At 38.4% G+C, this 26,233-nt stretch overlaps 2 protein-coding genes and 1 long non-coding RNA gene across 14 annotated transcripts in view; 2 read left to right on the forward strand and 1 right to left on the reverse strand.

Annotated features, from left to right (window-relative positions):
- The window catches only part of Spink10 (serine peptidase inhibitor, Kazal type 10), a 115,469-nt gene that overhangs the window by 85,428 nt on the left and 3,808 nt on the right, over positions 1-26,233 (forward strand). The window contains exons 2-9 of one of the 10 annotated variants that reach the window (XM_030250514.1): positions 7,000-7,161; positions 15,971-16,031; positions 16,550-16,623; positions 17,448-17,479; positions 19,117-19,232; positions 23,557-23,633; positions 24,513-24,550; positions 25,572-25,687. In XM_030250514.1, the coding sequence (XP_030106374.1) occupies positions 16,560-16,623; positions 17,448-17,479; positions 19,117-19,232; positions 23,557-23,633; positions 24,513-24,550; positions 25,572-25,687 (443 nt within the window). In that variant the 5' untranslated portion in view covers positions 7,000-7,161; positions 15,971-16,031; positions 16,550-16,559. Of the gene's footprint in view, positions 1-6,999; positions 7,162-13,333; positions 15,055-15,970; positions 16,032-16,083; positions 16,259-16,347; positions 16,472-16,549; positions 16,624-17,447; positions 17,480-19,116; positions 19,233-23,556; positions 23,634-24,512; positions 24,551-25,571; positions 25,688-26,233 lie in introns of those variants that run through there. The other 9 variants (XM_011246949.3, XM_017317927.2, NM_177829.3 and 6 more) reach the window with 9 other exon arrangements.
- Positions 1-26,233, reverse strand: part of Spink13 (serine peptidase inhibitor, Kazal type 13) — a 133,889-nt gene that overhangs the window by 26,802 nt on the left and 80,854 nt on the right. Inside the window, exon 1 of one of the 3 annotated variants that reach the window (XM_030250229.1) lies at positions 23,962-24,762. The exons of 1 other annotated variant lie outside the window; for it this stretch is intronic. Coding sequence is in view for 1 of the 2 variants with exons in the window: in XM_006525460.3 (XP_006525523.2) it covers positions 16,162-16,264 (103 nt within the window). In the remaining variant the exon portion in view is untranslated. Of the gene's footprint in view, positions 1-16,161; positions 16,347-23,961; positions 24,763-26,233 lie in introns of those variants that run through there. One more of the 3 variants, XM_006525460.3, reaches the window with a different exon arrangement.
- Positions 19,239-20,695, forward strand: Gm41751. Its single transcript, XR_877478.1, has 2 exons — positions 19,239-19,459; positions 20,167-20,695. It is a non-coding gene; the product is annotated as a predicted gene, 41751 (long non-coding RNA).

Below are 26,233 nucleotides of genomic sequence, written 5' to 3' on the forward strand. Positions count from 1 at the left end.
ATTTCTAATTGAATCTATAAAAATCCAGATTGAGTGACCCCTGTTCTATCAAAGAAAAATGCATTATTCATCAACATTTTACTTAATGAGTTCATTCTAAATTAAGAGAGGGGAGAGGAAGACAAGGAGGATGAGGATATAAAGAGTTAAGCTATCCATTATCTCCAATACTGTATTTGAGAATTTTTCAAGGGTCCTAATATTAAAAACATGAAAGTAAAGTTTTAAAATTACATTTTCTACAGAAATATGAGTGTAACAAGAAGACCAATGGAATCATTAAAAAAATCAAATCAGAGGGTGAAGTGCAGCCCTAATCCAATAAAAAAAAAAGGGGGGGTATGACAAGTTGTATGGAAGTAAGTCTACTGTCTACAGTCCAACTTAATCACATAAAGAATTATAGAGCACATAGAAAGAAGAGGACAGAACACTGAGGATTGAAGGATTGAGCATGGATAAGGCAGGAGGGTTGAGCATAGTAGGTGGCTTAGCCGATGTAATGATGTGTGAAAGTCCTCTGGAAGCTCACCAATTAGTAAGCTAATGTCAACATGCAGCTTAAGGGAAAAGTTTAAATGGAATTATTCTAAATGGGTGGACAATGAGTCTCCCAGAAGTCATGGGTCATTAACAAAATCTCAATACAAGGCATGAGATACCTCCCTATTTGCTATTGATCACAGGGGCTCCAGAGGTCTACAAAAATGCACGCTATTACAAATGCCTTTGAATATCCAAAAATACCTGGATACAGCTAAAGATGCCACACTCTTTGGTTATAAAACAGGGAAATCAGTCTCTAACAAATAGGAAACTTTCTCCCTGATAGCTAGCTTTCATAGTGCTGGAAGGGGCTGTGAGGGTTAAAGGGGGAAAAAAAGACATCTACAATCTGACCCAGCACTGAACCCTGCATACTTGAATGCTGACCTGTCAGTCAAGATGTGTCTTCTGCCAGGCAGTGTTGGTGCACACCTTTAATTCTGGCACTTGAGAAGCAGAGGCAGGTGGATTTCTGAGTTTGAGACCAGCCTGGTTTACAGAGTGAGTTCTAGGACAGCCAGGGCTACACAAAGAAACCCTGTCTCGAAAAACCAAAACCAAACCACACCAAAACAAAACAAAATAAACCAAAACAAAACAAAACAAAAAACTGATGTGTCGTCTGGTATAATGGTTGCATGACTCTTTTAGACTACTACTACTTACTGATTGGATTTGAAGACTGCTCCACTGTAGGATTAGTACTGTAATCCTGGTCAAAACCCCACAGCTCTGGAGGTCATGGGTCTTAGCATAAAACATGCTATTGTTAATTTGCTACATGACCATGATGTCAATTTGCCTTTTAAATATTTGTGCTTATATCCATAGATGTGGATTGCTCTTAACCTTCCTCGGGGAGGTTTCTTGTTTCACTGGTCAACAGTCAATGGAGACATCAGTAACCGATCAAAATCCTGAGAATAAGATACTGGGGTCTCAGCCCTAATGGAGTAATCTGTATTTACCTCACTATCACCAAAGCTCTAGGAGCATTGCAGAAGAGGAGGTGGAAGGATAATGTAAGAGCTAGAGGATATAGATGCATACTGTGAGGTGCTGTCATCTGGACATAATCCAACATAGTCATAATGACATCATGATCCCATAGCATCTCTGGTTACCTAAAGAAAACCCACACAGGATCAAGGAAACCAATAGTCCAGCATGAATGGTGTTGATGATATGCAGGCTTTGTCACATACTGAGGATAAAAAATTGGCAGTAGATAGTTGCTAAGGGAAGGAGCATCATTCTTTTGGAGGATGTGGCTACTAATAGGTTTCCCATGCTCCAGAAGATGGCACCAGACTAGTGAGCAATAATTGGACTTAGATGGTTACTTAAAAAGAAAAAAAAAGATAAAGAAAAAGAAAGAGAGAGGGAGGGAGGGAGGGAGGGAGGGAGGGAGGGAGGGAGGGAGGAAGGAAGGAAGGAAGGAAGGAAGGAAGGAAGGAAGGAAGGAAGGAAGGAAGGAAGGAAAAGAAAAACCAAACATATAAGACATGAAGTTGTGAGGGAGAGTCTCGAAAAGTACATTCCTGAAATCAGAAGAGAGGAAATAGGTATGATCATATTTTATTGTGTACATGTACCAAATTCTCAAAATGAACTTTTTAATTTAAAACATACATCAAATCATGGCAATTTTGTATTTTATTTGGATATGGAATTGATTTGTTAAACTCAGTTACTTGATATGCCCTAGAAATAGCCAATAGGAAGAAATAATTAAAAGTAGATCCAACCTTTTCAAAATGCCAATAAATACAACAGGAGGAATGTGCTGAACAGGCAGTGCATAAATCTCATTGAAACCTCGAAAGCAGCCCTGGAAACTATCAAAGTATTCGTGGGCAATTTGAGAAACACTTCATGCCATTGCTTATGGCGATAGAAGATCTTTAAGATGTCAGCTCATCCTATGACAATTTACAAGTAATTTCTTTAAAGTCAATACAATAGACAGGTTTTATCCCCCTTGAACTTAGCTTATTAATATTAAAGTTATGTAGAGGAAAAACTGACATTTATTTTTGAAAAACACTAAAACTAAAAGTATGGATTTGGCAAATGAGGCAATGACATCATTCTGAACTCATACAAAGTAGGATATTAAAAGAACAAATGTCCAAGAGATATGTAGATAAAGGTATAATCAAAACCTCTCTTAGACTGCACTGCATCTGACCTATCCACCCAGCCAGACTTCTGACCTCCTTCTCCAAGGTCTAACCCTGTGAGTCTTCCTGACCTCTCCCCAACCTACCAGATGGAGCTTGGGTCCCATAATGAGTGTCACAGCCTAGTGTGGCCTTCCCTACAGGAATCACATCTGATCTCTAGGCTTCTGCTCTGACCCTCCCTACCTATTTTCCAGTCTACAAGGCCCTCCCACATCTAATCTTTCCACCCAGCCAGATCTACCCCAACACTCAAAGCTTGGTTATCATTTGTTTAACAGCTAATGTCCATATATAAGTGAATGCATACTGTATTTATCTTTCTGGGTCAGGGTTATGTCATTCAGAATGATTTTTCTAGTTTCATCCATTTGTCTGCCAATATCAGTTTTTTTTAGCAGAGTAATACTCCATTGTATTAATGTGCCACATTTACTTTATTCACTCTTCTTTTGAGGGACACCTAGGCAGTTTCCAGTTTCTGGCTGAATAGAGCAGCATTGTATATGCAGTGTCCTTTGGGTAAATGCTCAAGAGTGGTATAGCTAGATCTTGAGGTAGATTGATTTCTATCTTTCTGAAGAGCTACCATCCTGATTCCCATAGTGGCCGTACAAGTTTTCACTTCTACCAGCAACTGATGGGTGTTCCTCTTAATCTGCACCCTCACCAACATAAGCTTACTACTGTGTCACTGATCTTAGACATTCTGATGGGAGTGAGATGATATCTCAAAGTAGTTTTGTTTGCATTTCTTGTTAAGTTTATGGCTAAGAATGTTGAACATTTCTTTAACTATTTCCCAACCAGTGAGTCTCCTCTATTGAAAATTTTGTTTATATCTGTACCCCATTTTAATTAGATTATTATTATTATTGTTGTTATATCTAGTTTCTTGAATTCTTTATGTATTTTATGTATTAGTCTTATATTGAATGTGGAGTTGTTAAAAATATTTTCCCATCCTGTAAGCTGCTATTTGTCTGAATGGACGTCTCTTGCCTTATAGAAGCCTTTCGGTTTCACGAGGTCCCACTTAAGAATAGTTAATCTTAGTGGCTATGCTATCAATTCAGAAAGTTCAGAAGGTCTTTTCCTAAGCCAATGAGTTCAAGGCTGTTCCGTACTTTCTCTTCTATACCAGGCTCAGTGTATCTGGTTTTATGTTGAAGTCTTCAATCTATTCAGAGTTGAGTTCTATGCAAGGTGATAGATATGAATCTATTTGCATTCTTCTACATGCAGCTATCCAGACTGACCAGCACCCTTTGTTAAAGATGGTGATCTTTTCTCCAGTATGTAATTCTGCCTTTTTTTTTTCTTTTTTAAAAAATCAAAACTTATATCTTGGTCTTGAACTTGATCAACATGTTTGCTCTTATGCCAGTATGATATTTGTAATACCATAGATTTGTAGTAAAACTTGAAATCAGGAATGGTGAGACCTTCCACAGTTCTTTTATTGTTCAGGGTTATTTTTAGCTATCTTGAGTCACTTGCTGATCCTTATGAAGCTGAGAATTATCCCTTCATCGTCTCTGAAAATTGTGATGAGATTTTGATGGGGATTGTGTTGAGTCTGTAGATTTTTGTAGGATGGTCATTTTTACTGTGTTAATCCTGATCCATGATCATGGGAGATCTTACCATCTTCTAATATCTTCTTCAATTTCTTTCTTTGAAAACTTGAAGTTCTTATCGTAGAAGTCTTTCAGCTGTTTTGTTAGAATTACCCTAAGATATTGCTTCTATATTATTTGAGGGTATTGTTGTTGCCCTGATTTCTTTCTCAGTCCATTTGTAAATGTCTAGGTTCCAGACTTTTGAGTTAATTTTGTATTCAGCTACTTTAATAAAGTGCTTCTTAGCTATAGGAGCTCCCCCAGTGGAACTTTCAGGGTTACTTATATATAGAATATCATAGCATCTGAATATAACAATGCTTTGACTTCTTCCTTTCCAATTTGTATCTCCTCGATCTCCTTAAGTTGTCATACTGCTCTAGCTAAGACTTGAGTACTATATTAGAAAGAGTGGACAGCCTTGTATTATTCTTGATTTTAGTAGAATTCCTTTAAGGTTCTTTCCATTTAAGTTGTTGTTGGCTATGGGCTTGCTGGAATTGCCTTTATATCTAGGGATATAGACTTGTATGTGTATAACAACAATTAATGGGAAAAAGCCATAAGTTTGAACAAGAGCAAAGTGGGGTAGTTATATGGGAAGATACGGAGGGAGAAAAAGTAAGGGAGTAATTATGTAATTATATTATAATTCCCAAACTAAAGAATAACTTTTCCACATAATATTGAAAGTGGCTTTGAGATACATGAACAAATGTGATCTTTATTTATAATTACAAACTACCAATAAAGTCTTCACTCCTATGCAGTGTCTACAGAAATTAAAATTTCTTGATAGTATCCTCTTTGGCAAGGTTTGTGAGGATGCCTGGGGAGGTTTAGGAGGCGCGAATAGCTTTGCTGGAGTGTTTCTTAGGGATGGACTTTTGGGCTAAAACCCTACCACCATTTTTAGTTCATTGTCTCTGCTTCATGCTTGCATTTGGAGATGTGAGCTCTCAGCTTTTGTTTCTGCAGTTATGCCTGCAGCTGCCATGTGGGACTCTTTTCTCCTCTGGGACCAAATACCCAAACAAGGTATCTTAGCTATGGTGTATAACTCCAGCAACAGAATAAATCTAATGCATCTATTAGATATGTGTCTATCTCTGTTTCTCTTCAAAATTCCCTGAATAGCATTATGCCTACAAACTCTAAGATAAATAAACTATTTTTTGGATACAAACACCAGTATTTCAATTTGCCAGCTTGTTTTTGTTCCCAGTGAGGGTCTCTCTTCCCTTCTTCCCTCTCTCCCTCCTTCCCTCGCTCCCTCTCTCTCTCTCTCTCTCTCTCTCTCTCTTTCTCTCTCTCACTCACACACATACTCACCCCCTCCCCCTCTCACTCCCCCTCTCCCCCCATCTCTCTCTAGTCAGAAGAACCAGGCTTTTCACAGTTAAAATTTTGATGAGACATCAGATGTCTATTCCTTCATGGCAGACTGGCCTGCCATTGAGGAACATTCACTTAAGTTCCCTTTAGCCTCCAGAGCCATCTTCCCTAACATTGGCCTGTATTTTTTCCATCCCAATGCAAGTGACCTTGTGCTACCATTCCCGATTTTAAGGACTAGCTTCTGGGAAAGTCGTCTGATTTCCTGCCTAGCAAGGTAGATGGCCTTGAGTTGTGTGCTGACGAGCACCCTCTGTTTCCCTACTTTCCTTTGTCATCTTATGAGAGAAAGATGAGGCCAAATGGATGAGTGTTTGCTTGGAATTAGAATATTTGTAAGAACTCTATCCAGAATCTGCCTGTCATCTAGATTTGTCTCCGTTTTCTGCTTTGAGTTTGGGCATATGACCCATCAACCCACTCTGCCATTGCTTTCCTGGTATTTCTCCCCCTCAGATATTACAGGAAACACAATTCAGACACGGTGCCAACTCAAGGAGGGGATTTTTATTATGCTAAAACTCCTTAGGGGGCAAATGAACAGAGGCAACTAGCTGCTTAAATCAGAGTACAATCAGAAATAATACCCACCTATAAAAAGAATCCCACACACGAACAAGCTGTTCTATTCTGTTTCCACTCTTTATCATCTGTCCTGGACTGACATTTATATATTATTGTGTGATCATGGGAAGAAAAGAGAAGGGCCATTAACAAAGCAAGGAAAGAATTGCTCAGACTTCATTTAGAAGATCCTGGGAACACCCTATGAATGAATAAGGCAGTGACTATTGTGGTTTAGGCCACTATTGCAGAAGCATTCCAACAAAATTTAAGATGAGGAGCAATTAATAAGTTTTTATAAGGTACAAGAAACACTACAAATGCCTACTAAAGATCCTTCTTGTTTACTGGAGATAATATGCCAGGCTTCTCTGAGATACACAGACTCAGACCACAAAGAGCCAGGAAAATGTCATGTTGGTTAACCTGATCTTTACAAAACCCAATGTTCCAGACATATGAAAAGCATTACAAAAAGCTAGACTAGGCCTTTGGCATGAGCCTTTTCAATATCTGAATAGCACTTTCAAGACTTTTAGCAGACGAAACACATTAAGGCAAGATGTGAGACAAAGCTTTTGCTTTTTGGTTGTGGTGCTGGAGTTTAGACAGTTCACTAGGAAGAAAAGATTACCATTAAGTCAGTACACAGAGAGGAAGGGAAAAAAAGCTGTATGTCTCCTCTGTAGGCATGAAAGTCACTGGGAAAATGAATTTCCTGCCATTCGAACAGACACCAGGAAGCAGGCTCCCTGATGCTGAGGAGGGAAAGATGCTCATCAGAACTGAAGAGGCCTGAAGACTCCCATGGACTTGAAATTCCTATTGGTACTTCCTCATGGGACGCCCAGGTACAACTGACAATGAAGAACGGGCCTATTTGATTGTTCTTTGGGACCTCAAAGTTATTCATTTTATTTAAACACCAAATTGAGAGAAAAGACACATACCATCCCCTTAGTTATGGAAGTGTCGGAAAAACTCAGGTAGATTTGTTTCTCTCCAGTTGTTTAAATATCAGTTAGGGATATGATTTTAACACAGTTTTCTGTGGGTGCTAGGGTATTGATACTCCTTCTTGGTCTGGGCCTATTTTATAAATTAAATGTCCTGCTAAAAGTAACTCCTCTCCCTACAATTAGAAATGCAACTTATTCTAGAACATTCTCTGAAGCTACAGATGTCCCTCTTAGAAATAAAACAAGAAATTTCATAACTGCTTCCTCCCAAGCCTATGAGGAAAAAAAAAAAGGCACAACTAAGCTACACATACACTGGGCAAAATAAAGAATTTTATCAGGATTACATTAAAGGGACAACGTGGGACTCTACTCTCAACCTGAATGAATACCAGATAAGTATACCCTTTGGGGCTTCATGCCTTATCTGGTCTCTGAATCACTTTTAAATGATTTTAGTGAAATTTGATTAGCACCTGCTAGAATCCATAGAACACATAAATTCTCCTAGCTAGAATTACCTTACATGATTAATAATGATCTTTCCCAATACCTACAAGTTGTAAATAAAATTGTTCAGAATCTCTAGCAGTTATATTACATTCTAATTCTTTGCTAGAAATGTCCTGGAATCATAGCAATGATTAGTTAGTTCTTGCTGCTCCATCCATAGAGCTTCGTTTTTTGTTTGTTTGTTTGTTTGTTTGTTTGTTGTTGGAAGAACCATCTCTGTTGTTTATGAATGACAACTGCTTGGCATTCTAGCTCACAATCTCATTAGATTGTGCTCCCATGTAGGTTTAAGATTACCCTCCTTTGATCTGGAAAATGCATGGCACAGATTTGCATTGTCCTGACTTAGGAGAACAGTTAATATTGCAATGTGTGGATGACCAACTGATGGATAATATCATATATAAATGATGCATTACTAATAACCATGAAGGTCCTAAATCACTGAAAGAGGGTAAATAATCCTAAATCCAATAGAGGGCTAATATCCAACACATACAAAGAACTCAAGAAGTTAGACTCCAGAAAACCAAATAATCCTATAAAAATGGGGTACAGAGCTAAACAAAGAATTCTCAACTGAGGAATACCTAATGGCTGAGAAACATCTAAAAAATGTTCAACAACCTTAGTAATCAGGGAAATGTAAATCAAAACAACCCTGAGATTCCACCTCACACCAGTCAGAATGGCTAAGATCAAAAACTCAGGTGACAGCAGATGCTGGCGAGGATGTGGAGAAAGAGGAACACTCCTCCATTGCTGGTGGGATTGCAAGCTGGTTCAACTGCTCTGGAAATCAGTTTGGCAGTTCCTCAGAAAGTTGGACATAGTACTATCAGAGGATCCAGCAATACCACTCTTAGGCACATACCCAAAAGATGTTCCAACATGTAAGAAGGTCACATGCTCCACTATGTTCATAGCAGCCTTATTTATAATAACCAGAAGCTGGAAAGAACCCAGATGTCCTTCAACAGAGGAATGGATACAGAAAATGTAGTACATTTACACAATGGAGTACTATTCAGGTATTTAAAAACAATGAATTCATGAAATCCTTAGGTAAATGGATGATCTGGAGGATATCATCATGAGTGAGGTAACCCAGTCACAAAAGAATACACATGATATGCACTCACTAATAGTGGATATTAGCCCAGAAGCTCAGAATACCCAAGATACAATTTGCAAAACACATGAAGCTCAAGAAGAAGGAAGACCAAAGTGTGGATTCTTCAATCCTTCTTAGAAGGGGAAACAAAATACTTATGGAAAGAGTTATAGAGACAAAGTCTGGATCAGAGACTGAAGGAATGACCATCCAGAGACTGTCCCACCTAGGGATCCATCCCATAAACAACCACCAAACCCAGACACTATTGTGGATGCCAACAAGTGCTTGCTGACAGGAGCTAGATAAAGCTGTCTCCTGACAGTACCTGACAAATACAGAAGTGAGTGCTCACAGCCATCCATTGGACTGAGCACAGGGTCCCCAATGAAGGAGCTAGAGAAAGTACCCAAGGAATTGAAGGGGTTTGTAGCCCCATAGGAGGAACAACAATATGAACTAACCAGTACCCCCAGAGCTTCCTGGGACTAAACTGCCAATCAAAGAAAACATTTGGTGGGACTCATGGCTCTAGCTGCATATGTAGCAGAGAATGGCCTAGTCTGTCATCAATGGGAAGAGAGGCCCTTGGTGCTGTGAAGGTTCTATGCCCCAGTATAGGGGAATGCCAGGGCCAGGAAGCAGGAGTGGGTGGGTTGGTGAGAATGGGGAGGTTGAAAGGGATAGGGGGTTTTTGGAGGGGAATCTAGAAAAGGGGATAACATTTGAAATGTAAATAAAGAAAATATCTAATCAAAAAAAAAGAAGAAAAAAGAAAGAGGGTAAATATATAGGATCAGAGAAACGTGTTCAAAATTATAACTAGATATAAATAAACCCCTTAAGGAAGTTCATGAAAATACAGAGTTTAATTAAACAATGAGAACAATTCAAAATATGAAAGAATTTAATAAAGAAAGAGAATACTTTTTAAAAAATTAAACCAAACTTAAGTAAATTCAAAATGAAGAACTCAGAAAGCCAAACAAAAAGCTCTGAGCTAAGCCTCATCAACAGACTGCAGTCAGGGAGGAAAAACAAAAATTTCAGGCGCTGAAACAAGGTAGAAGAAATGAATAGGCCCATCAAAGAAAACGTTAAATCTAAAGCAAAACAAAACAAAAAACAAAACAAAATCCATGATCAAACCACTCATGAAATCTGGCACTATGAGAAGACCAACAGTATAAATAATATAAACAATGGTACAGTTTCCCTAAGGGTCCAGTAGTGACATGCATACCTTGGCAGTAACCAAAAGCTGTTTAATCGTATTTAAGGCATGCTCTTCAAAGGGAAATCATGTCTGGTACTGAAAACCTAGCCAACTACCTGGGGGTTGGGGGTATAGTAAACCACGAATCTTTTAGGAGAATCTACAACTACTGTTTGAATTAAATCCTCATAGTTGTTAACTATATATTTATGCTTATACTAACACACGTAAGTAGAGTTCTCATCCCTCCTTAATAAGAAATGTCTCCTTGTAACAGATGGAGACTGTCTTAGTTAGGGTTTTACTGCTGTGAATAGACACCATGACCAAGGCAAGTTTTATAAAAAACAACATTTAATTGGGGCTAGCTTAGAGGTTCAAAGGTTCAGTCCATTATCATCAAGGTGGGAGCATGGCAGCATCCAGGCTGTCATGGCGCAGGCAGAGCTGAGAGTTCTATGTCTTCATCCAAAGGCGGCTAGTGGAAGACTGACTTCTAGGCAACTGGGGTGAGAGTCTTAAGCCCACACCCACAGTGACACACCTATTCCAACCAGGTCACACCTATTCCATCAAAGTCACACCTCCAGATGGTGCCACTCCCTGATCCAAGAATATACAAACCACCACAGAGACCATTATAGAAAACCACAAGAGAGCAATATTCAAAGAACAAGTGACAATATAATGTTAAGTCCCAACTGATAGATCTGCAGTGAAATTCTACTCTGGCATATAAGGCTCACAGATTGATCATCGTAGCAAAGGAGGAGATGGAAAGACTGTAAGAGCCAGGGCAACAGGCAGTTTGCTGTAAGGTTTCATCTAGACATGTCAGAGAAGCTACACCCCTGAAGCTCCCTCAGCATGGACACCTAAACAAGGCCAGAAAAAAAAAAGACCAACCCAATAGATATGCTGACATGGAAAGGAGAAAGAAATCTCACGGGACCTCAACCCTAGACAAAGAACTACAGGCATATAATTAACGCTGAGAGTGGGAAAAATAGTCTTTCCTAGGAAGAGCCCCCAAATTGATCATCTGCTACATTCACTCCAGTAGTGACTCATGTGACAGGTTTAGAAACCTGGAAGCAGTCCTGAGGCAAAGAGTTTCACGGAAACTTAGCCTCCTGGAATCTTGGCATTCCCATATCATGTATACTAGAAACTTGTCCCCATGTTAGTCTGGTATATGGATCCGTGTGCTCTCCTTCAGTATTGTTTTATTATAAGTGCCTTTAAGGATTGATTTTGACATATAGCTAAGCCTCCATCGGTGTTCCAATGTTCTAGAAAGTCCTTGAAGCCGATCCCTGAGCTTAGAATTCAGTAAGAATGTTACCTATTCAGTAACATTCAAATTCACTTCTAGTAGAGACAGTGAAAATAATCAGGCATTACTATTTCCTTGAATAGAGCTAGAAAAGCTCACGGCTAGTCTACATAGTAATTACTTAGGACAAGAGCTGAGTCACACCCATACACAGGAATACACAATGGCCTAGGAAATAGGTAGATTGTAGTATTATTCATGAAAGGGTCAGTAGAACAGAATTCCCCTGGTGCGGGTTTTTCACTAGGCCCAGAGGAATAGCATAATCCTAAAGGACCCTGGTGGTGGGTTTAACAATAGACTAGCATTGCATCAGAGCATTCACCTGGCTCCTGTGTTTAGCTGATCTTAACTAAGGGTTGTTCCTATTCTCAGTTGTAAACACAGCCTGGCTTCCGCCATCTTTTTATGTATGCATCTTCTTTGTTTAATCTGGGCTACACCTTCTGCTGGAGACCATATAAGGACATTGAAAGAAGGGAGTCTAGCTCTTGCTCCTTCGCCTGCTTGCCCTCTGGGACTGAGCAACTGCTAGATCCTTGGACCTCCATTCACAGCTACTACTGACCATTGTTGGGAATTGAACTGCAGACTGTAAGTCATCAATAAATTCCTTTACTATATAGAGACTATCCATAAGTTCTGTGACTCTAGAGAACCCTGACTAATACAGGGTGTCTTGAGCCAACATTGAGGTTCCCTCAGTAGGGATTGAACAAGTTGTGTTTACATATTTAGGAGTGTGTTTGTATATGTAATAAAAATTAAAAAAAAAAGAAGCAGCTATCAATTTGAGAGCAATCAAGGGGGTGCATGGGGAGGTTGAGGGAGGGGAAATGTGAAATTATGTAATATATATATTTTTTAAAAAGCATATACTGACAAATTGGATTAAAAAATAAGATCCATGTTTTGTGGCCTCTAATAAAAACCACTTTACCATCAATGATAGATATGATTATTTTAACATAAAATAATGGGAAAAGGTATTCCAGGCAAATGGAATGAAGAAATAAACAGACTATTCTATTCTAATATCTGAAAAAATAGATCACAAACGAAAACTAATGAAAAGATATGCTAGTGGACATTTCATACTTATTGAAATAAAAATCCACTGAGATGATATTCTAATTCTAAACATTTATCCACCAAAGAAGTACCTGATTTCATAAAATAATCTTATTAGGTCTTAAACCAGAAATTGACCCAAACACAATGATAGTGGGTGATTTAATACTCTACTACCCCCAATAGACAAGACTTAGGGCTGGATAAAATTAATGAAACAGATTTAAAAAAAAACAAAAATATAAGCAATCAATTCTTTGCTGATCCTTTGAAAAGATTAACAAGATTGACAAACATTTAGCCAACTATCTAAAAGATAATAGAGAAGACCAAAATTAATAAAATCAGAGATGAAAAGAAAAATATTGTTTCAGATATTTATTCAGTGAATCCTAAAGACACATTTATTATAAATAATGTATTTTATTTTGCAGAGACAAACCAGAATTCATCCAATCCTTTAGAGTATGAGTTCTATTTTATAATATCGTAAACATACTTTTTTATTTATATAAATATTTTTATAGTGATCTCTCAAATATTCTAAAAACTCAGTACTCATGACTAACTTAAAAATTTACAATACTAAAAAATATCTGACAAATTACTTCCTATAAATAGCATTAAAATAAATGTGCAGAATTTATTAAATTCATTATTCCATATATAATAGTTACTTATGTGGTTACTTTCCCTAACCTAATATTATTATTTTGCCACATCTTTTATTAAATTAACAAAAAGGTGTTTTATTCTGGTATTATTAAAGTAGAATTACTTTCTTCATTTTTTTGGATTGTTCATGAATTACTTAGAAATTGGACAAAAAGTTATGTTCTCATGTGTATATTGCAACTTTGATGATTCATTTGTGAGTTATGGTTTTGGTGACTAATATAGGAGTCTTCACATAAAAGATTATATAATTTGAAAATCAAGACAATTGTACTTGTTTCTTTCCAACTTGAGCACCATTTTAAATCAAGATGCCCTAGTTTGTTTTACTTATTTATATTTAATTGTTTCATTTCTTATTCTTGTGTGTATGTAGGAGGTTGTGCGTGGAGGTGTACGTGCAGTAGTGTGGGTGCGCAGAGGTCAAAGGACCTCAGGAGTGAGTCAGCTCTCTCCATCCATCATGTGGGCTAAAGCTTGTTCCTGTGTATTGTAATGCTAAATTCTATACCAATCTTTTGCTGTGCAAACCTTGCTCCTTGATTTAAAACTATTTGTTAAATAAAACTAGCTGCAACTAATTACTGGAAGGATTAGAGATAGGTAGGTTTGGAATGACCTAGTTGGAGGACAGCAAGAGAAGAAAGAGGAAGAACAAGAGGAAGAGAAGAAGCCACTGTGAGAGGAGATAGACCGTGATCACGTGGCCAGGAGAAACAGCAAGTATCTGGGATACACCACTGGGAAAGAGCAGGCAGGCTAGCAGTTAGAAGAGGAGATTAGAGGTTACCCCCCAGTAATTGTCAAAATCAAATCCAATAGCCATAGCCTGAGTCTCATTTATTTTTAAACTAGTCGGTGATAGGCTTAAACTGGTTGTACTGCACATGTGGGTTCCAGTTAGTAATTTTGGGTCATCAGACATAGTGTTCTTTAGTTTCTGAGCCTTCTTGAAGACCTAAAGGGCCCTATATTAAGCAATGTGTGATAGACCCCTTGTCTTATCTTGAACCACAGGTAGAAAGGTTGAGGTACTCAACAGCAAATATGATAGTAGTGTGTGGTATCCATGGATATCCTCATCAGATGGATGCAATTTACAGCTATTCCTAGATTATTAAGTGTGTTTACTATTCAAGGGTATCATTTCTGCTAGATGCTTTTATGCATCTATTGAAATAATAATGCATATTTTTAATTAATTGATTGTATTTAATTTTGTTCATGATAATGCATATTTTTAATTATACTGATAAAATATTAGTCTTGTAATCTGTGTGATAAATGCACTCAAGTCGGTTATAATGGTGTGTATGTTGCTGGTTCCTACTTGCTTCTGTTTTTTTTTTCAGATTTTCATGCAAATTCATAAGAGATTGTCTTGTAAAAATGTTTTAAGCTGAGTGTCAAGAAATACTGGTTTTAGAATAGTTTGTTAAATACACTATCATTTATCTTTAAGATCTATTAATACTTTTAAGTAATTTTATTTGTGAGAAGATATATCTCTATAGCTCTCAATCCTCCTTCTCCCCCAATCTTACTATATCCCTACCCCTTCCTCCTGAATTCATGATTTATCCTTTAATTATTATTATTACAAATCCTCTATTTTTGTTGTTGTTGTTATTGAAGTCAGGAGTGAAGGCAGCTGTATTAGTTACTTTTGCTGTAATCAAATACCATGACAAAGGAAGCCTACAGTAGGAAGGGTTTATCTGGGCTTATGGTTCCAAAGGGTTGGGAGCCATAATGACAGGGACAACATGGAAGAGGATGGCATCTGGAGCTGGAAGCTTAAGAGTTGAGAGCTCACATCTCATACAGCAAGCACAACACAGAGAGAGCAACCTGAGCATGGTAGGAGTCTCTGACCTCCCACATCTCACCATCAGTGACTTTCTTCCTCTGACCTCTCACATTTCACCATCAGTGACTTTCTTCCTGTGGGGTTTGCGGCACTGCCTCTTTCCTTTCTTCCTGATTAGAGTACTCTCAGCCACTGCTCCCTCTTTTCTTCCCGATTTGAGTACCCTGAGCTACTGCTCACTTATCATGGGCAATCTCACGAAAGTTCTTAAGGCTGTTTCACATTTCAAACAACTAGCTCTTGGCATTCTTGCGTGTTTGTACTGTCTTCCTATTCTGTTTCGTTAACTTATAATTGCATCATTATTCTCCTTCCTCTCACAAGATTTACATTTGCTTTTCTCACTTGGCAGTGCCTAAGACAGCAGGTCACCTTCTTGATTTCAGAGTTTTATTCTATCTTTCTCTGGGCGTGTGAAGCTCTGAATCTCCTGGGAAGAATGTTTTAGCGGCATGTGGCATGTTGAAAGACACTTAGTTTTGTCAGTCACTTCCCAGTGTTTTGTGCATTAAATTCTGATCTGTTCTTTAGCTCATTCATTATTTAGCACATGATAAAACAGTATTAATAGTCACAAGCCACTATTTTTCTGAATTTCCATTCCTGACTGCACTCAGAAGCTGACTGTACCTCACCTGCACTTTAGAAACACAGAAACAATCCAAACATATATATTAACAATATATATGTTCACAGTAGTAATTGTGGAGCGTTACTTCCACAAGTTTTAATATCGCTCTAGAAAAAAATGCCAATATATATTTAGTTTATAAAACTATTAAGGACATAGGGCCTTATTAAATCCAAAAATTGACTCTCCCCTTTTCCTGCTTAATTCTCTAGAATGAACAAAGTATTCACATTCCTTATCTGTGTTAGGATCAATAACTGCACTCATATTTCTAGGTACAGGAGGTCCTGCATTGGAACACCTGCTGCCAAGAGATGATCTATTGAGAAGTACTTGGTAAGTACCTCTCATGGACCTGTTTTACAGCTTCTGGGAAACGGACAACATACTTCTGGGTCTTACCTGCCCCAGGTCACCATTTATCTTTATCAGGGTCCTCACTTAAATATCAAGAAATGAGAGTTACCTTGAAGGCTATAATTGAAGAAGAGTGAACAAAGAGAGCCAGAGGTCTCCAGAGGTCTGTCCTTAAGTCCACCACCTTTCTGCATAAGGTAGATGAGGTACATACCATTAGGAAGATGGCTAAATACAAAGCATTGCTGTTAGTATTGTAGAGAAAGACAGCCCCAGTACCCATCACTGCCAAGTACTGCCAGGGGGAGACAGCAGCCGTGTGCAGCACTTACAGTATTGCTTCAGAGAAAGACAGGCTCATACTCCTCCTTGATGTCCAAATTGTCTTAGATACACTTCTTGGCAATAAGAAATCCCAGGTTCAACTGATCGTGTCTACTCTTAATGCAGCCATGTTCCTCATAACAAACTTTCTGAATGATTTTTTTTCCCTACAGATTTGCTCAAATGAAGTTATCCTCATTATGGTCCAATGCCTTTGTCATCAATGTGGCCATTGCTTTGTATGCTGGTAAGTTTTCAGTCTTGGGTAGAATTCCCGGTGTGTTCCTATAGTTAAGATAGGAGCTGAATGGTTGTTTTACTGCCCCCTTTCAATTCTTAAATTGGTAAAAAGAAGAGAAAGCAGGCTCTAAACAACTTGTCAAAAGATACCTAACTTTATTTTGTACGGTAGAGAAAGACACAGAATGGTGCTGAGCCACATGCAGCAGAATTTAGAACACTGCCCACTGCTCAATCTAGGGTCTTTGGACTAATTTTCATAGTTGGTATTTTGGGGTGATGTTATGGTTGTTAAATGCAAAGTACAAGAAGAAATCCTCTTTTCTAAGTCTGGTGTGCTTTAACATTCGGAATTGTTACATACTTTTAGTTCCCAGTCCCCGAATCAAAGACAGACATGTGTAAGGAAAAGACTCTTTCCGGACATTGACACTTTTTATCATTTACATTTCATAAGGAAGTTGTTTTAAATATTGACAAATGTCCTGATAATAGAGAACAATGTTTTGAAGTAACTTTTGGCTCAGCATTTCCTCCTATACTAATTAGTTATCTATACTGTAAATCTTGTAAAAGATGGTCTCATCACAGAGATTTTGACAATTTCACTAGAAGTTATTGAAAACAATATATAATTTTTCACTGAGCTCATTTGCCTAGTTAGTATTAATTGGTTTTTTTAAGTATATAGATATACTGGAGAGTTTTATTTTTGTTACTAGCATAGACTTCTCCTCTCGTTGGCGGCAGCCCTTTGAATAGATTGCTGAAGTTTCTGCTACCATTGTATTTGTGATCTGCTTATTTTTAAAATTGTTTTTGTTGCCATAGAAACTGCCTTCCTATCAGCACCCAAACTTAAAGTAAGTCACTAGTTCATTTGGAATTTGAAATACAATTTTAAATGTTTGTCAATTTAGAATCTCAGTAAGATTATCTATGGTATACAAAGATTTAAGAAATGAAAATATGTGCTTATGCAAGTGTTATTATACCAAAGTCAATTAACACAATCTACCAAGCAGTGTAAAACCACATTGGTATGTTCTAGGAATGATCTAAGTGGTAATATGCATAGGAAACCTATTGGCAATTATTAGCTAGTTTTTACAATATTGAGATACAAAAAGTATACTTAGGGTAAAATTATTTATTCTAACAAAGAGAAAGTAGTATACTAATTATCAATTTTAGGAGAATAAATAGTAATTAAAAAAATTCTAATTCTTTTTTTAAATTTTATTTATTTATTTAATGTATTCACCATTGCTCTCTTCAGACACACCAGAAGAGGGCATCAGACCCCATTGCAGATGCTTGGGAGCCACCATGTGGTTGCTGGAAATTGAACTCAAGACCTCTGGAAGAGCAGTCAGTGCTCTTAATCACTGAGCCATCTCTCCAGCCCAAATAAATAGTAGTTATTCATATTGAAAAGTGTGTGTATGTCTATGTATATATGTCATAAAATGGTAGAAAAATATATAAATAATACATTATATAGTATACTATATCATTATGACTGAAAATAGACTATACCTTTCTATATCTTTTTAAGTGTCAGCATGCATAAAGATCACAAGGTTACATAAAAGCAAGCACTATCCCCCCCCCACACACACACAAGCTATCAAGATTTCTAAAACTATACAAAATATCTAAAGGTAGTGTATGTGTGTTTTATTGAAGATGACAGAACAGCGAATAGCAAATTCCGCTTCAAGCGTTGGTTACTGTGTTGCAGATCTGCCCAGGGAAGGGAAGGCTGTTAGTGAAGGGGCTGTTAGTGAAGGAAGAGTGTGCACTGGATCACAAAAGCAGGTGGGAGGAGCTGTGCCTCCCACACTGGTAATGAAAACAAAGAGAGCAAGCACTGAAAAACAACTGTTTAATGAATGTAGAACAGGGAACTGGCTCCCAAGACACCATCTTCAGGAAGGCTCTGTATTTAAATGGGAATTCTGCGACAGGGTTTATAATTTAAAGAACATTAGTGAACTTCATGTCTCTGGCCCTTTACAGAAATGTCCACTTAGACGTTCTATGGTTCAGATAATAAGTGCATACAGTTCTTCTCAATAACTACATTATATGACCATTAAGCACATATAATTCAAAACAAAATGAAGAACAACAACTTAAGATTTGGCTGTATACATCTCATTAAATTTATGTGCATTTACCTGACATCAATTTTTAAAATTTCTGTTCTACTCCTTTTTTTTTTTTTTTTTAGAATTTGAGTATATCTGTGTTCTTTAAAAGCTGATAATACTGCCAAAAAAAAAAAATACAACTCCTTGCATGTTGTTTTAAAAGTACTAAGAATCATTAGCTACTGCATAGTGGGTGTGTAGGTATTTGATTTTAATCCTGAATATACATTGTTATCTCGTGTTGAATATATATATATATATATATATATATATGCCATATTTTAAGACTATTGTCATCAGGGTTTATTACTAAATGATTCTTATTGTCTTCCTCTGTCTTACAGATAGACTGTAGACCATATCTGGATTCTAATGACAAGTGTACCAGAGAGTATCATCCTGTATGTTCAACTAGCGGAAAAACTTATTGCAATAAATGTACTTTCTGCAAGGCACTGAGGTAAGAATGCGATCATGAATATTTATTTTTTCTAGTCATGAATAAGGCATTATTACCCAGTGGTATAAAAATTCATATCGTTGGTAATCTAGACTCATGGACTGTGGCAAAGACAACCATGATAGTTTATAAGAGCCGAAGGGATGTACTTCAAGCTCTTGAGACTGTGAACTGTCAACATATCCGAGTTGAGTGTTCTGGAAAACTGACTTATTTAACGTAACTTGGTGAGTTGTGAGGCACTTCTGTGGAGCCGTAGACACAAGGGTGTGATTCTGAAACTGTAATGTTAAGCGGCGTATCTCCAAGATGCCATGAGAGTCCATCTCGCAGCATTCTAGCTACATAACTGACCAGGAATAGGATTGAACGCTGAGCTTTAAAATTCACTGTGGATAATGAGCTAGTTAATGCTAAAAAAGAAACTCGTGTAATGTCGGGTTGTCTCTGGAAGTCGTCTTTCTAAACACCCCCCCACGCCCCCCGAGAGCACAGGCACTCTCAACTGAACACTTGTCTCTGTGTCTCTCTGTCTCTGTCTCGCTCTCCTTCAGTCTGAAAGACTTTGTGGTTTGAAGGCTCGATGGCCTCCTTTATTCCTCATTTCCTTATGTGGCTTTCTACTCTTATAAATGGCTGCCCGTTTGCTTCCGAAGTGGTATGTACCTCTTAGCAGAGCTGCAATTACCCATAGCTCTTCTTTCATGGATCTGATGTGAGTTTTGACTGAGAAAGTTGGAATTGCCAAGGATCCCCACAGTGTAGAAAGGGTATACAGGGACCCAAGAAGCAAGTGGACACAGCTGCTTTAAGAATAAAGCATAATCTCTCTAGCATGTCCAGAGTAAAAATCCTCTCTTATAAGTATATAAGCATATAAATTATCCAAACGTGTGATTAATTTTGAATGGGTTTTTCCCTTTGGATTCTACAGGAAAAGTGATGTTCCTATTCAGTTTTCTCACTATGGCAAATGCTGACATTTTCTGGAGCCAAACATTCCAATGGCTATCATCAGGATATCTTTCTGCAGTGAATTCTTCAATTAGTCTCTTGATCAAAGTCTCCCATTCTTAGAAGACCAGATAAATCATACTATATGGCAGAAGATTAAATACTGTGCATTTAAGGTTACGCTCAACAGTGAGAAACTATCATTTCAGGATTCCTATTGTTAGTGCCCATTAATAAAATAATAACTTGAAATCTCAGTATCCAAACAGGGTGTGGTCCTTACACCTAAATCCTAGCACTTATGAGTCTGGGGCTAGAGGGATGATGTAAGAGGAATGATGTAAGAGGAATGATGTAAGATTGAGCTTGGGCTACAGAGCAAGTTGATCACAAACAACAAAACCCTTATCTTAATGTTATGTTCCATGATATAAACCCCCCACTCAATGTATAGCCCCAAGAATCTGCTTATTAAAATATTCTGCTTAATAAAATATTAACCAGTGTTATGAAATGTATTAGAGTCCTTTTTTTAAGTCTGAGTCCATGATAGTTTAAGAAATATTTCAGTTCCTGTGATCTAAGAGATATTTCCCAAAGTTGTCCAAATATCATATTACATGAGAATTTTTTAAATAAATTACATATGTCAGATTCTAGTTGCTCGAAAATTTTAGTAGGCTTAGAGGAGGGTTTTGAGCAGTTGAGAGTCTAAGAGGTTGCTTGGGTTAGTGTGCTCATGGCCCATAGGGAATCATGATGGTACCAGACACAATTCCCATCTCAGGCAAGGTAGAATAGAAAGAGGCAAATGGCATGAACTCATGGGCAAAAATGTATTAATTAGTGAGGGAGTGGGAGAAGGAGGGAGGGAGGTTTAGAAATAGGTCCTTTATCTGAATGTTTATGTTGGCTGGGATCTGATAGTTTTCCAGTTCTTATCAGCATAATGTTTTTAATATCAATAAAAGCCAGTCCCTCATATTTTAAAGGTAGTTCTTCGTTGAATAAGATAAGTATCAATGCCTGTCTGTCCTAGAGACATGATGAGGCTATGCTGATCTGTTTGGTTTCTTCTCTAGGATCAGAGTGGAGAATAAAGAAGACATACTCAATAGACTGCTAACAAAGTTGATTAGAGAGATGTATAGTTAGTGACTTATAGGTGACAGGAGAGTAGCTAAGTACCTGGAAATTATCCTTTGTCCTTATGAGGGTTTCTGTTTAAACCATTACACACTTAGCTTACACACTAAGACATAGGATATATTTAACTTTGAAGCAACTGCAGATTCTAAGTCAGCAGAGCTTTGTCACTCTACCAATGGATAGTTCATCAGGTGGTTGGATGTCCAACTTTTAAGGAATCCAGCAAACAGATTTCTGATACATCCACATCAAACATGGTTCCTCTAAGACACAAAACCAAGAGAACATATAGATGTATTCATCAAAGCTGAAAATCCCAAGAGCCATGTGCATACTGAGAAGTGGGGGGGGGGGGAGCGGCGTTGGTGGCTTCTCAGCTCAAGATACATCAGTGAGAGGGAGACCAAGGCTGCAGCCCCAGTCCAAGCACCAGGTCTGAGGCTCCCACCATGATGCTTGCTACTAGACTAAGTCTTCATTCAAAAGTAGTCGGATTCTCCTGACTGCCAATGACAGAGAGAGAGAGAGAGAGAGAGAGAGAGAGAGAGAGAGAGAGAGGAAGAAGAAGAAGAAGAAGAAGAAGAAGAAGAAGAAGAAGAAGAAGAAGAAGAAGAAGAAGAAGAAGAAGAAGAAGAAGAAGAAGAAGAAGAAGAAGAAGAAAGAAGGAGGAGGAGGAAGGAAAGAGAGAGAGAAAGGTAGAAAGAAAGAAAGAAAGAAAGAAAGAAAGAAAGAAAGAAAGAAAGAAAGAAAGAAAGAAAAAGGAAGGAAGGAAGGAAGGAAGAAAGGAAGGAAGAAAGGAAGAAAGAAAGGACGAACCTGCCATAGGGAGAATGTGGGCAAGAGCTACTCCCCCTCTGTTTTTCTGCTCCATCAAGACCTTTAGCCCGGTGGATGATAGAGTTTACACTGAGGATGAATTTTAACTGCTTAGTTCATTGACCTGTAAAAGGTTCTCCCAAAATCTCATCACAGACTTAATTTGAAACATGGTTTACTAACTCTAGGCATCCCTTTATCCAGTCAAATTGGCAACTAGATCTAGTTCTCAAAACTTCTGTTCCTTGTGACATTCATACACACCACAGCCCAGGATGCTTACACAAACAATACATTTACTGTTTTGGTTGTTGAAATGGACATAGGTTAAAAAGTGTCCAACAGACACAATTTCCTGGCTGTAAATTGGTGCTATGGGCTTGCAAATGTCCTAGTGTGACACTGGTGTATGTACCTTAAAACAAAACACCTAAAAAAATTTCTTGTTAAGTTAGGCATATGCATATTAGTTTTATTTTAGTATTTGGTCTAATTTTTCTGACAAAACCATGAGGCAAAATTGTTGAGTCACAAGTCTTTAAATTTGTTTTTCTTTTCTTTTTTATTCTTTTGTTCTTTCTTACCCAATAGTTTGAAATACTCCTCTCTCTCTCTCTCTCTCTCTCTCTCTCTCTCTCTCTCTCTCTCCCGCCCCCTCTCCTTGCTCTGTGTGTGTGTTTATGTGTGTGTGTGTGTGTGTGTGTGTGTGTGTATCAATTACCTGCTTGTTCTCTTTACCTCTGGGCAAATCAGGTCAATTTGTTCCTAACTTTCTACTGAGAGAATCATTAAGAGCAAGTGAGGTGGATCTTGTGAGCTTTTGCAGCCTCCATGGGGAACACAGACTTCTGCTCTGATCCACTGGTGTCGGGCTTTTGATCTTGTTTCTGAACAAGGTTCTCAAAGAAAAAGCAATAAGAACTTCAGCTGAAAGGAAGTGACTGAGAAGAGAAGGCAAGCTAAACTTTTTCAATGTCTAGAGCTGTTGGTGTCTCTCCATTGTCTTCAGTGTTCCCGAAGAGGGGCACAGAGACACCTGGCAACTGTCCAGAAGTTGTTTCTATAACAACTTCTCAAGCTCCCTTCTTTATAAAAGAATTATTTCTGAAGAACTGAAATTCCAATGTGGGCATTTCCTGAAGTGCAGCGAGTCTCTTACTTAGCTTAGCCAGCTGGGGAAATAAATAGCTCTTTATAAATACAGTGAAGGCCTTTGAAGTCTCCAGGAGGATTCGGGACCTCTGTCGCCTGTGTCTTATTGATTCTGAAGATTTGTAAAAGTATAGTGGGAGGGTAATGTGAACCCTAACTAGGAATCTGGGGAAAGGATGTGGTATCTTCTTGGTCTGTAAGAAACTTTCACTTGGACATGTGTTATAGAAGCTCTTAAATGATTGCTCCACAGACTTGATACAATGTCTTCCTCTCTATTATGGATCAAAATCACTTTCATCCTGGCCTTGGTGGTCCCCTTTTACTATGGTGAGTACATTTTCTGCTATCCCCTTCCCAAGCACACAATGCTGGAAGCAACCATTGCAGTTCAGAGCTAGATGAAGGGTTCAGCTGGGAGCAGAAACATCAAACGATAGCATGGAAAGCATTAAGTTCCTTAGAACTTACCCCAACGACTCGCTTTTACACATGCTCTGTCTTAGAGAACTGGAGCATAGGAAATGAATTACCTCAGGAGGAGAAGCAGGGCACAGCAGTGTGTACCCAGAAAGCCGGTTACTCAAAACGTATATCTTAAAAATAGTACTCTGGAATTTTACGTTGTTCCCACGAATCTTTGGTAAGAGATACTTACCCTCATCTCGCTTTGCAGGACTTCAGTGTTGCTGAATGCAATGTATGAGATAGACACATACAGTGTCTTCCAGCTCTGGCTCTCCCTTGACGTTATCGTTTGTGGTTTGTCAGCCGAGGTCTGTGCTTAGAGAGAAAATCGATTCTTCCACCGACAAATCCCAAATTTCAGAATAAATAAAGGGACTGGATGATTAGACCTAAGATACCCCAATTCAATGCTAGTCAATTTTTCTGAATGTCTTTTCTGCAAGGCAAACTAAGTGGCTTTGCCACAAGGCTGTTCCTCTATGTTATTCCATATATAAAGGCAAACTGTGGTATCTTTAAAAGGAGAGTTTTAGAAGTTAGTAGACAGCAAGGGACATTTCCAGATTTGACATCACTCTGCCAATGCGTTATTCTACTCCTTCTTCACCTCCTTACTTTGAAGGTCATGAGTAAGCACTTTGCACAGGTGACTTTTGCTAAGTACTGTGAGCACATCACACTGTAGCTAGGCTGTGCTTCCCTGATTGCATTCTCGACTCTTCTTCTGTTTGCTGGTTTCAGGAACTACTTTTGCATTTTCCAAAGAAGCTCGACGTCAGGTAAGTTAACACCAATTACTTTGTCAGCTTCATAGGAGTCAGAGGCGTTGAGGACACCAAGAGAACAGGGTCCACAGAATCAACTAAGCAGGGCTCCTAAGAGCTCGCAGAGACTGAAGAGGCCATGACCGAGCCCACAGGGGTCTTCACTAGATCCTCTGCGTGTATATTAATGGTTGTTAGCTTGGTGTTTTATGGGACACCTAATGGTGGGAATGGAGTGTCTCTGACTCTCTTATCTGCTCTTGGGATCATTTCCTTCTCCTGAGTTTCCTTGTACAGCTTTGCTATGAAGGTTTGTACCTAGCCTTATGGTTAACTTGTTGTGCTGTGTTCAGTTGATATCCTCGGGGGATGGTGGGGGGGGGGTTCTTTTTCTGAAGGGAAATACACACTGTTGCCTATTTCTGTAAGTCACTAATACTCTCATTATTTACATCTGTATACAACCTTACACATCTATATAAAGGCTCACATATATGAGTGTTATGTGTCTGTCATGAGTGGTTCAGAGGGACAAGAGACTAAAGGGTAAGTGATTAGCTGGCTTTTAAAAATCAGGTTTATTTTTTTAAAAAAACGTATCAGTCATACAATATATTTGGACTGGCAAGATTGCTCAGTGGATAAATGTGCCTGCCACCAAGCCTGACAACCTGAGTTCAATCTCCGGGGTCCTTGTAGGAGAAAGACTCCTGAAAGTTGTCTTCTGACCCCTACGTGAATGCTGTGACATGCATGTACATGTGCTCGTGTGAACAGACACACACACACACACACACACACACACACACACACACGAGCACACATACACACACATACACAAAGTAAATAAGTGTGATTACATAGATGTATAACATATTTGTGTTTGGGTACCTCTGTATTTAAATTTAAACTTTAATATTGAACCATTCTGCTGGGTTTTTTCCCACCCCCTACACACACACACACACACACACACACACACACACACAGAGATCACTATATGATAAACCTTGAATCGTCTCTTTCTGTCTGACAGCCAGATTGCGACAAGTACAGAACATTCCCAAACCAGTGTACCAGAGAATGGAACCCAGTCTGTGGGACTAATGGATTCACTTACAGCAACGAGTGTGTTTTCTGCAACGCAAAGATGTAAGCGCTCATGACCCAAGGTTGGCTTTCCCTAGCAGGCCATGATAGAAAGCCCTCCGGATACCCCAGACATAGCTAGCATACATAAACAGTAAACTCTTACTACTAAAGCCATAGAACCTCACTTGTGCCTTTCTTTTAATTGCACACTTGCAAAACCTGCTAAACCTATCACCCGGTTAATTTAAACAAATTATTACGAACTGCTAGCAGCCTAGTGATAAACAAGATGACATAATTCCAAACTTTGATGCTAAATAGTAACGACCCTGTTTTGTGAGCAGAATACTCCAGTATAGAATTCAGAGGCCCATCACAATTGAATCTAATACTAAGGAGCGAGGTCTCTGGTGATCCTCTTTGTCTGCTCAGCTTGTTGACAGCTTCCTAATATTCCCGAGGGCCAGGGCAGTCTGGGAGCACGTTCACTCCCCTCCCCCTTCCCTGCCCTACCATTCTGATCACATTCTCTCATTGCATAAGGAGTGTGTAAAAAATGCCTAACGGATGCTAATAAGTGTGTACATGCATTCTTTTTACTTTAAT

Source organism: Mus musculus, chromosome 18 (assembly GCF_000001635.26).
Source record: "Mus musculus strain C57BL/6J chromosome 18, GRCm38.p6 C57BL/6J".
NCBI lineage: Eukaryota > Metazoa > Chordata > Mammalia > Rodentia > Muridae > Mus > Mus musculus.